This window comes from Pangasianodon hypophthalmus, chromosome 6 (genome assembly GCF_027358585.1).
Source record: "Pangasianodon hypophthalmus isolate fPanHyp1 chromosome 6, fPanHyp1.pri, whole genome shotgun sequence".
Classification (NCBI taxonomy): domain Eukaryota; kingdom Metazoa; phylum Chordata; class Actinopteri; order Siluriformes; family Pangasiidae; genus Pangasianodon; species Pangasianodon hypophthalmus.
Window position 1 is genome coordinate 1,169,357 of NC_069715.1, and position 12,107 is coordinate 1,181,463.

Below are 12,107 nucleotides of genomic sequence, written 5' to 3' on the forward strand. Positions count from 1 at the left end.
AATGTAGTGTCTATAATATTTCATAACATAGATAATGTATTTGTCTTTCTTGTGTTTTATAATTGTTTAATGTATAATTGTTTAATTAGATGCACTAATAGGATTTCAGCAGCGTGCACTCAGAACAAACCTGTGTAAGAAGTATCAACATGTATGGGAAGGAATTGCAAAGCAAGGAGAGTCCAACATACTTAACAAGATCTACACAGATCTGTACATCACTGCTGGTGGAAGTGGACAAATAAAAGAAGAACATGAAGTGAGACAAATTCAAAGACAAAAAACTAGTGTGAAAACTGAAGAAATTCAAATGGAGCAAGAGGAACAAATTGAATGCAAGAACATGTTCGAACCATTATCTGAAGAAGACAAACCCATCAGAACTGTGGTGATGCAGGGGGTCGCTGGCATCGGAAAATCCATCTGTGTGCAGAAGTTTGTTCTAGACTGGGCTGAAGGGAGAGACTATCAGGACATCAAGTTCATATTTCCATTGCCTTTCAGAGAACTGAACCTGAAGGAGAAGGAAGTGTGCAGTTTGAGGGACATCATCTATCATTTTTTCCCAAAAGCAAAAGGAATGAGATTCACAAATAGGTACAAAGTCATGTTTATCTTTGATGGCCTAGATGAGTGTCGACTTCCTCTAAAATTCAATGAAAATGTGAAGTGGACTGATCCATCAATGCCAGCTTCACTGGACACTGTAATGACGAACCTCATTGAAGGAAATCTACTTCCCTCTGCTCTCATCTGGATCACCACTCGACCAGCAGCAGCTGCTAAGATCCCTGCTGAACATGTGGACCGGGTCACAGAGGTGCGTGGCTTCAATGATGTACAAAAGGTGGAGTACTTCAGAAACAAAATCAGCGATGAGAGTCTGGCCAACAGAATCATTGACCATGTTAAAGGATCAAGAAGCCTCTTCATCATGTGTCATATTCCAGTTTTCTGTTGGATTTCAGCTACTGTACTGGAAGGGATTTTGGGAAGTACAGACAGTGAAGACATTCCACAGACTCTGACGGAGATGTACACATGCTTTCTGATCTTTCAGACCGTACAGGGGGACAAGAAATACAATAGAAAGTATGCCTCAGATATTCCATGGGATAAAGAGGGAATTCTTTCACTGGGAAAACTTGCTTTTAGTCACCTGGAAAAAAACAACCTGATTTTCTATGCAGGAGATCTAGAAGCCTGTGGAATTAATCCCAGTAAAATAGCAGTGTACTCAGGAGTGTGCACTCAGGAGACAGGCAGATTTCTTGGCACAGTTTTCAGCTTTGTGCATCTCAGCATTCAGGAGTTCATTGCTGCCTTATTTACTTATGTATTTCTCAGAAATGAAAACAAGAATGTTTTTGAACAACCAGAAGACAGCAGAGAAACAAAAGTTTTAGATTTGCTCAAGATTACAGTGGACAAGGCTTTGGTGAGTGACAATGGACACTTGGACCTTTTCCTCCGCTTCCTTCTGGGCCTGTCATTGGAGTCTAATGAGAAGCTCATTCGAGGTCTGCTGACAAACACAGGAAGCAACTCTGACTGCCAAAAGGACATAGTTGAGTACATCAAGTCCAAACTTGAACAAAATCCATCTCCAGAGAGATCAATCAATCTGTTCTACTGTCTGAACGAGTTAAATGATGATTCATTAGTGAAAGAGATCCAAAGCTACATGAGCTCAGGACGTCTTTCTGAAGCTGAACTCTCACCTGCTCAGTGGTTTGCTCTGGTCTTTGTGTTGCTGACATCAGAGGAGGATCTGGAAGTATTTGAGTTACAGAAGTTCATAAGATCAGATGAATGCTTTAAGAGACTGCTACCAGTCGTCCAGGAAGCCACAACAGCTCTGTAAGTTAAACCTGTTTCTCTATTTAACAAGTTTTCTCATCCCCAAGCACTTTTATGGGTGCACCAATACAACAAAACATTGATTAAATGGCATAACACTATAAACTCTTTTTGTAGCTTGACATGAACTTGAGCTATTGAAATTGGCATCAAAATAAAAGCTAAAAGTATGGGGACACCCAAACATCAGATGCTTATATATTTGGAACATTTGAAAACCATGGGCATTAATATGGAGTTGTCTCCTTTTGCTGTTATAATGGGCAAACAGCTTGGTAGTTGGTGGTGCAGACAAATGGTTTTTATTCACTGTCAATTCTACTTTCAGGCTCAGTGAGTGTAACCTGACAGAGAGAAGCTGCTCGGCTTTACACACAGTTCTCAGCTCAGAATCCTCCAAGCTGACTGAGGTGGATCTGAGCAGTAATCCACTTCAGGACTCAGGAGTGAAGCAGCTTTGTGCTGGACTGAAGAGTCCAAACTGTAAACTGGAGAAACTGAGGTAAGTTCATCAATTCTATTAAGCAGTCTTTACTGGAAGGTTTGCTTAAATATCCCCGTTATACCACAAATGAACAATGAATGAATTGTTTGGAAAATAATTTCAGGATGTGGATGCTGGAGGGTGATGCTATCTGCTGGGCAGGGAGGCAGGGCAACATTATCAGTAGGGCAGGGCCCCCTACCCCTGACCATTTTTTCAGGGCCTGCTGTACAGTGATGTCATTGCAATTGCTGGCCAGTTTTTCATGCTGCTGCTGCATGAAAAGGAGGACCCACGCTACCAACTCCAGCCTTAGCACCCACAAATCTGCTGCATCCATATTAAGGCTTAGCATTCTGTAACAAATCCAAGGCAGGATGCAGAAGCAAGTGCAAACAGTCTTTATTAAACACTAACAAATAAAACTACTGCAGTGAATATAAACAAAACTAGCAAAATAACAACAAAAAACTAGATTAAGGCAAGGCTAGAAACCATCAACAGAAATACCACCAATACCAAATAACATAGCCATATTCTAAACACACAGTAAACACAATGCTCAGCAACAAGGCAGACACATGGCAGAACTTAAATAGGGGAACTAATTGGGGGAACACAAAACAGGCATGCACAAACAGGAAGTGATACAGACAACAGAAGAAGACATTCAAAACTGTGAGTAAGGGTGCCCTCTGGTGGTCCGGAGAATTGTCCAAGATGAATGTGACAATACTCATAGTGCAAAGCCTAAAAAAAATGTAGGCTTTGCACACAAAAGGCTTTATAAAATTAGTCGCAAGGTACATTAAAAAACAAAACAAAAACGTTTTGTCAAAGTGCTGTGCATAATTTTGATGCATTTTGTAGTAAACATGCATACAAACTATGAACAACACAGCACTTTGACTTAGAAAATTTCTGATTTTATGCTGTGATCTCTTTTGTTAATAAATAATAACAGACTTTTGTTCCCTTAGTCTTTCAGACTGCAGTATAAAAGGGGAAGGATATGATGCTCTGGCTGAAGCTCTGAGATTGAACTCCTCATCACACCTGATAGAGCTGGATCTCAGAGGAAACGACCCTGGAGAATCAGGAGTGAAGCTGCTCACTGATTTACAACAGGATGCAAACTGTAAACTAACTATACTGAGGTGAGCAATATGTATTAGGGTTAATTAGTTCAATACAAAATCCATTTTAATTCTCTACACTAACAAAATACTAACTAAATACAAACAACTCAGTTAATGCCACTAAATTGCAATTCAGTTCTGAAGCATTTTTAGCTACAGGTCTAATGGAAAAGATATGCTTCCATTTTAATCAGCGTTTAAAACAGTTAAAACCCATTAATTTTTTTTTTTACATGTAAGTAAGTGAATAATAGATTCCATATAAATTCATCTAAACCTGTTAAAAAGTTTCACTTCACACAAAGACCAACTGTCTCTCTGAGACTCCACTTTCACTTTCCCTCTCACATGATGTACATTTGATGCTCTAAATCTAAGCCAGTCCTGCCAGGGTAGCACTTCACTAAAGACAGATTTGGCAGTTGTCATGTTTTTTTTAAGATAACTGTTTTAACTGTTTTAGCTTTTGACCTAGATGGCACAAAGTAACATGAAACACTTTAGTTTACAGTGTTGATAGTGTTAAAACCATGCAAAAAAATCTGTTTTGTGTAGCAGTGACATTCTGTCTATATTTATCATTGACCTACTGCCCATTTTCCTGTTTATGCCACATTGGTCTGATAATAATATAACTGACCTCTTGCATGTTTCTTATAATTAATTGTGGATTTTGGTCCATTGGAACTCAGAAGACATTTGCTGTAAATTATTAGTCAGCTGGTTATTTCTAACATGAAAAGATTATATGAAATCTGTAGAAATCACCTGTTAATAACATATTTAATCTAACCCCACCTGTTTTTGCAATTGTGCTGCTCTGTGTACAACCTGTGCACATGGCCATGGAAATACATAGATTTGCATGTTCTATGATCACAAAAAAATAAAGCCTCACATTTTCTTTGGCATTCTGGGTATTATAAGTCACATAGACTAGAGATGGCACTGATCTGATATTCAGTAGTGCCATTCAGAAAATGCTGGATTTTGTGTGTACAGATTTGATGTTGTACAGATCTGATCCTGTAACAAATCTACCCTAAAATAATCACTACAAGCAATGTAATAAGCAGCAGTGTAAAGTAGGTCACATGATAACAGTAGCCACCTATGTTACCTTAACAAGTGTACCTGGCGTTTTAACAATATTATACTGAAATTACGGGATTTTTTAAAAAAGTTTATTTGAATATAAAAATGTGGTTTTATTTAAATCATGCTGATTGTTGTATTTTTTCCAGTAGGATGGTCTAGTGTTTGAGCAGTTTGAGTATTATAATTTTAGATGTGAAAGGTTTCAATTAAGAATAACTTATTTTACAGATTAGTAGTAAAAAACTACTACAATATCCGTATCAGCCAGCAGTCAAGGTTTCAGTATCAGTATTAGAAAAGATGGTATTGCGCCACCTCCAACACATACTGTATTATGAGGTCTAGTTTTTTCCTGGAGTATTACAGAGGTTAAATGTAAAATAAAGTATAAAATTGCTAATAATGTAATCTGCTTTTGTACTTTTTGTCCTCTCACTGCAGGCTGCTGAAGAGTCCCGATGCAGAGAAGGCTTTTGTTTTTCTGACTGAGGTTCTGGGTAAAAACCCCTTACTGCAAAAAGAACTGGATCTGAGTGGAAAAATAAACGGAGACTCGGGAGTGAAGCAGCTCTCTGCTCTACTGGAGGATTCACACTGTAGACCTGAGAAACTTATGTGTGTACTATAATGTTATTTTTTTCAACATAAAATTACACTGCTTATTTTCAAGAGTGATAAAAATCTGTTTAGTGCAGTTTTTGTTTACCGTTTTCCTGAGCATGACCACTGCATGCTTCATGTGAACCTTGATGATAGAGAAGAAGTTATCCTCAGGACAAACCATACTGTCTCTGCATATAAACGCACATTTTCTACAGTACAATTATTATTATGCTTATTTTAAAACTAAATTAATTTGCCCTTTATTTTTAGGCTAAAGGACTGCGGTGTTACAAAAGAAGGCTGTTCTGCTTTGACTTCATCTTTTCATTCAAATCCTGCACACATACGAGAGCTGGATCTGAGTGAGAATAAATTTGGAAACTCTGGAGTGCAGAAGCTTTGTGCACTGCTGCAACATCAGCCCTGTAACCTGCAGATACTGAGGTGAGGTTCTGCTTCTGCTATTGATCACATGCTATAAAATCACATAATATAAGAGCTTATGATTCTTACATGGAACCAACACAAAGACTTACAACTAGAACATACAATATATGCCTTAAATAATCTGGGTATTATATATTACACAGGGTGTTAACTTAAGGGGTAAATTAACACTTTTTAGCAAATTGTAACTTTATTTACAAGACATAATACATGATTGCTATTTCTTTGTAAACACACACAGTCATCTCTCCCACTCATGATGAACTCGTGTTATCACATCTGGTGTTATTCATATAATCTCATGTCCATCGCAACCTTGCGACAGCTTCCTGATCCAGCCATGAGAATGATTTCAATATGTTCTTCTTTTGTCAAAGGCATTCTTAAAGGCTATCTGAAAAAATATAATGTAAACTAAGTATGAAAAATTTTGAAGATATTTTGCTACAAAAGTTTTTCCCTTATGTATGGAGACTTTTGGGACACCCTGTATTATACAGTATATATATATATATATATATATTATATAGATGTTTTAAAAAATACAATATAAAGAATTCATGTAAATATAAATATAAAGCTTATAGAAATCTTTCATCAGACTGTTAGTAATGCCATCATATATTCTCTATATAGACTTTCAGACTGCAGTATAACAAAGGAAGGTTACGCTGCTCTGGCTGAAGCTGTGAAATCATCACACCTGATAGAGCTGGATCTCAGAGGGAACGACCCTGGAGCATCAGGAGTGAAGCTGCTCACTGATTTACTACAGGATCCAGACTGTAAACTAGAGAAACTGAAGTGAGAAATTCATAATAATTAATGTTAAGAACTGTTTTAAAATGTTTTAAAATGTGTCTTGTTTATTACTTTCCCTAGGAATTTGTTATTTTAACCATTCTTTAATGGTTATTATTTAATATTATTCTTATTTTATTATTCTTTAACAAAAATCAACACTTAAACCTTATACAGTATATAATGCAATGCCATTGATATCTTCAAAGATATTTTTAAAGAGGAAGATTTATTTTAAGAAAAAGTTCATTATAAAATAATGTATTAAAATAATAACATATTAAACTGTTAATACTTCTAATGAGATTTTTTCCCCCTCACAGATTGTTGAAAAGTCCTGAAGCAGAGGAAGCCTGTAATGTTCTGACTAAAGTTCTAGGTACAAACCCCTTACTGCAGACGGATCTGAATCTGAGTGGGAAAATAAAAGGAGACTCAGGAGTGAAGCAGCTCTCTGCTCTACTGAAGGATTCACACTGCAGACCTGAGAAACTTACGTGTGTAGATTGAATTATTTAATTTTTTATATTTGCTTGTTTACATATTTGTATTTAACTTAGTTCATTCATTATGCAAGTTTTTTTTTTAATACATTTTTACAATTACACACTCCTCATCCTTTTAGGAAATGTTCATTCCAGGGTTCAGGAGAGGAGACTTTGCTCAATAATCGAACCTTGGATTGCATAGTTTTGTGAGGGGGCTTGGAGGTATTTTAATCGAGTGTACAATTTTGTGAATTTGAAGAAAGTATATGTACATACAATGGATATAAAGTCTACACATCCCTGTTAAAATGGTAGGTTTTTGTGATGTAAATGAAACGAATCTTGGCTTCTTTTTTTACATCACAAAAACCCATTTTAACAGGAGTGTGTAGACTTGTTATATTCATTATATATGCTGTACGTTATAGGGCAGCACAGTGGTTCAACAAGTAGTGTTGCCTCACAATACCAGGGTTCGCGGTATGGAGTTTCACATGTTCACCCTATGCCCATGTGAGTTTCTACTGGGTTCCCCAGTTTCCGCCTACCTAGCAAAAACTTTTTGTTTGACTGCAAGGTGGCTCATATGTGCACCTTGGGCTAAAGGTCAATGAACAATTGTGTCATCAGCCTGCCAGATTTACCTGGTAAACCCAGGAAAGCATTCTGAGTTGCCTGGGAGTGTGAGCTTGGCAGAGTTCTGGAGAAGAGACTTTACTCAATAGCTGAATCTAGGATTAAGGAACAACAATGCAGATACCCCCAAGCCATGAACCACTGGACCAGTTTTTACACATTACAGTTTTTTGAGGGGGATGAAAAGTATTTTAATCCTACATATATTTTGGAAATTTGAAGGTATATGTTCATGTGCCTTACCTTGATTTTTTATGGGTGGTAATGAAGGTATCTGGGTTGCTACTTCATGTGATCAGGTCTCTCTATGAGTGCAGTCAGAGTCTGCATTCTTGGCATTAAATAAGAACTGTTGGACTCTGTTAAGGGTGTGTTTTGTCCACATTCTGTTTGTGATTTTTATGGACAGGTTGTCAAGATGCAGACTAGGTTGGAGAGGTGTTCAGTATAGAGAGTATAGCTAAGATCTTTGCTATTTTCAGATGATGTTGTGCTCTTTGCATCATCTGAAGTGGGCCTTCGATAAATACTTGATCATTTTGCTCCTGAATGTGAAGCAGCTGGGATGGTTTGCTTCTCGAAAAGTGTGGGATGCTCCCATCAGGAGATACTTTGCCCTGGACTGTGTTAGGGGCAGTATTGATAGTCATGGTACTGGTCTGTGGTGCTCTACCTCCCTAACTGTACCTATGTTCCCAAGCTGTGGGTAACAACCGAAAGAATAGGTTGAGAGTACAGGCAGCAAAAAAAGGTTTCTCTGTGGGACTGCTGGCCTTACACTCTGTGATAGTGTGAAGAGCTCTGCCATCCAGGAAGGCCTGAGAGTGGAACCACTGCTCTTCTGAATTCAGCTGGTTGTGGTGGTTTAGGCTCCTCACAAGGACGCCCCCTGGTCAGCTTCCTCTAGGCTGTGTCAGGCCCAGAACACTGGATGAAGTCTCCAGGGCAGACCCAGGACCATTTAATTTTTAAGAATATTTAATTAACGCAACTCATAGTTTTGGCAGTGTTTACATCTATAGAAACATAAACTAAGAATGACATCAAACATAAAACACTGAACTTTTATTATTTTGCATGCATAGTGTGGTTGAACTCATTGGAAAAGTGCTGGACCTTTTTCTTTTTAGACTTACTGAATGTGGTCTAATGGTGGAAAGCTGTCAAGCTCTGGCTGAAGTTCTCATTTCACACCTCTGTTTTCTAACTGAGCTGGACTTGAGTAACAATAACCTACAGAATTCAGGTGTCCAGCAATTATCTGAAGGACTGAAGAATCAAAGATGTATCCTGAAGATATTAAGGTACAGTAATATCTATCCATTTAAGCAGTGCAATAGTACTACTACTACTAATAAAAATTATATAATAAAAAATAATGTAATAAAGCCTAACAGTGATTGTTATGTGGACATTACATGTTACAGTTTTTTCTGCTTTAAGAGCTGAAGAGTGATCAGTTGTTGATCATATAACCTAGTTTAGACCTTAATATATCAGACGCATCTGTACGCCATGTCCCTTTATTTTACTGAAATGCAAAAAATCTGATTTGACAGACCTAACCTCTTCTAAGTGCAGTTACCAGTAAATAATATGTATTTTAAAAGGCTTAAATTGTGCCAAGTGTGTTATAAAGCTTTCCATCAATGATTCCATGGATCATTACTATTTTTTATTCCAAACAACAGTGTTCAAAAGAACATTAGGAACACAACTTTATACATGTTTTTAAAAGCAGATTAAAAACATACTACTTTAAAAACATTTTGATTCTGAATATGATTATGATTTAACTCATTTTCAATTTTGTTCTCCGACTCGCTGCAAAACACTAAGAGCGTGTGCCAGGGCTTGCTGGAGGCGCACCACCCGCTATAGCACAGTCTGCTCAGAGCTCGCTAGACCTGTGAATAACCTAGTGGTTAGCGTATCGGAGCAGGGCACATGACCTCCATGGTTTGTGCCCTGCTGTTGGCGGCAGCAGTCAAGCCCGTGTTCAAGCTACACGCGCTCCTCTTTTCGCACCAGGGTATTGTTTCCACCTTTGTACTGAGCCATCCCCATAACAAGAATGTTACAGACAAATGTATATTCTTAAGAAAAGATACTAAGTAATAGGCTTGTGTAAATTAGATTTTTCCCTAACTGTGATTTTCTAAGTTAGAATACTGCAATGACTCAATCATCCTGAACCATTTTTTAAAAACACAGAAAGCTATTATGCAAGACACAATGGTCGACAGGTCTGGTAATATTATAATCAGCGATAAACCTGACAGGATATTGTGGCAATGTAATATCATGTAGAAACAATAATATCATTATATTACACAAGCCTAATAAGTAATAAATCTAAAATCTCCAGGAGAGCTGTCGCAGGTTCTTGAAGATGCAGGTAAGCTTGTTTTCTTAGAAAACAGTATGACAGTAAACCTTAAAGAACTTATGCTGTTTTAAAGGCAAAGGTTGGTTTCAGTTAGTTTATTAATGTTTACTGCTGTTTATAGTCAGTTCTTTCCATAGAAATTTCATAGTATTTTAAAGCATCTTTCCTTATTTCTTATCAGCATTTCTTTAAATGTGCCCATGACATCTGTACACTGCTATAGTTCTTGGGTCTTTTATCCAGTTATACTTTTGTTATTATTCTCATTTAGATGTAGGCTAAAGAAAACCAAGTCGAATATTTATCCTTTCTCATTGCATATTGTTTCATAAATGTGCGTTATGCCAAATGTTTTGTTTTTACATTCAAATCTTCAATATATAAATAAATATATTATCACATAATTGGTTTTAATATATTATTATGATTAGAAGTGCCATGTTTCTCAGTGTGCCAAAGAGCTTCTTAATTTTATATTGCTTCTTAGATGTTCACCCATTTTATTCTATATCCTGTAAAATATGACAATATTTTGCATAGACTTTCAGACTGCAGTATAACAGAGGAAGGATACGCTGCTCTAGCTCAAGCTCTGAGATTGAACTCCTCATCACACCTGATAGAGCTGGATCTCAGAGGGAACGACCCTGGAGAATCAGGAGTGGAAAAGCTTACTGATATACAAAACGATCAAAATTACCAACTGAAGATACTTAGGTAATTCTTCAAATAAGCAAAAACAATTATATAAATATTAAACATAAATTAATACTGTGCAAAGGACTTTGATAGTTTCTTTGAAAAAACTGGATTAAAGTTTATAATTGACTGCAATTTATGGTTTATTCGACTAGTCCTATTTTTTTCCCCCAGTGTGTTACAAACAATGGGCACTTTTATTTAAATTTAAAGAGAAGTAATCATGAAAGCAAAAGAAACCATACTGTTCTTGTTAATATGGGTCTATTATTCTGGAAACACCAAGTACAAAAAAAATTACTTTTTGCAGTTTGTTGAAAAGTCCTGCTGCACAAGAGGCCTGTACTTGGCTAGATAAAGTTTTAGGTCAAAACTCTTTACTCCTAAAAGAGCTGGATCTGAGCATGAAGGAACCAGGAGACTCGGGAGTGAAGCAGCTCTCAGCTCTACTGGAAGACTCACACTGTAAATTTAAGAAAATTAAGTAAGTATTTTTATTTATGCATCACTATCAGCTGAGTTTTACTAAACTAAAACAAAATGTTTCCTAGCGGGACCTGACACCATGTTTGCACAAATATATTTTGAATGTATTTTTAATTACATTTTTGTTTTCTATAGTTGATGAAACAACATAGTCTTTCTCCACTGAAACCTCAAAGATGTTATATAAACACCTGGGTCCTGTTTCATTACTGGAAAGTGTTAAGCTACTGAAACTAGAAAGTAACAGAAGAGTAGAAATGATCAACATGTTTTACATTTTCAATTAAATCTTAAAACAGGATTTAAAGACTAAGACATGACAGACAAGACGACTTAAAAGAGAAATAAATGAATAAAATTATGTAAGAAATAACAACTAATGACCACTAATGACCCAGATGAACCCAGAATACGTACTTGGGTGCATATGATAATAAAATAACTTGGGATTTACATAATATCTGCAGAACGAAGATTGAGTATATAGCTCTGCTAACATCATATTTCATATTTAGGGTGAATAAATGTAATCTGACTGTGGAGAGCTGTTCAGCTTTAGCCAGCGTTCTCAAATTAAAGTCCTGTAGTGTGATAGAGCTGGACCTGAGCAACAACAGTCTGCAGGATTCAGGAGTCACTCAGCTTTCTGCTGGACTGAAAAGTTCTCAGTGTAACCTAAAGATTTTGAGGTAAGTTCATTTCTGATGAAGAGCTAAAACAATGACTCATTAAATATTGGTGAATAAAGTTCTTAAATACTAAAATTGTGTCTTCCTTTCTGATTTTATATCTAGGCTTAACACATGTGATTTAATGGAAGACAGCTGTTCAGCTCTAGCTGAAGTTCTCAGCTCTGAATATTCCCAGCTGAGAGAGCTGGACCTGAGCAACAACAAGCTGCAGGATTCAGGAGTCACTCAGCTTTCTGCTGGACTGAAAAGTCCTAAGTGTAAACTGGAGAATCTGATGTAAGTTCT

At 36.8% G+C, this 12,107-nt stretch overlaps 1 protein-coding gene across 5 annotated transcripts in view; it reads left to right on the forward strand.

Moving 5' to 3' along the window:
• LOC113534387 (protein NLRC5) overlaps nucleotides 1–12,107 on the forward strand; it is a 43,674-nt gene that overhangs the window by 15,269 nt on the left and 16,298 nt on the right. For 4 of the 5 annotated variants that reach the window (XM_053234961.1, XM_053234963.1, XM_053234964.1 and 1 more), the window contains 12 exons: nucleotides 90–1,860; nucleotides 2,189–2,362; nucleotides 3,325–3,501; nucleotides 5,023–5,196; nucleotides 5,455–5,628; nucleotides 6,268–6,435; nucleotides 6,756–6,929; nucleotides 8,687–8,860; nucleotides 10,486–10,662; nucleotides 10,955–11,128; nucleotides 11,646–11,819; nucleotides 11,925–12,098. In XM_053234961.1, coding sequence (XP_053090936.1) covers nucleotides 90–1,860; nucleotides 2,189–2,362; nucleotides 3,325–3,501; nucleotides 5,023–5,196; nucleotides 5,455–5,628; nucleotides 6,268–6,435; nucleotides 6,756–6,929; nucleotides 8,687–8,860; nucleotides 10,486–10,662; nucleotides 10,955–11,128; nucleotides 11,646–11,819; nucleotides 11,925–12,098 — 3,685 coding nt within the window. The remainder of the gene's footprint in view (nucleotides 1–89; nucleotides 1,861–2,188; nucleotides 2,363–3,324; nucleotides 3,502–5,022; nucleotides 5,197–5,454; nucleotides 5,629–6,267; nucleotides 6,436–6,755; nucleotides 6,930–8,686; nucleotides 8,861–10,485; nucleotides 10,663–10,954; nucleotides 11,129–11,645; nucleotides 11,820–11,924; nucleotides 12,099–12,107) is intronic. The other variant, XM_053234965.1, reaches the window with a different exon arrangement.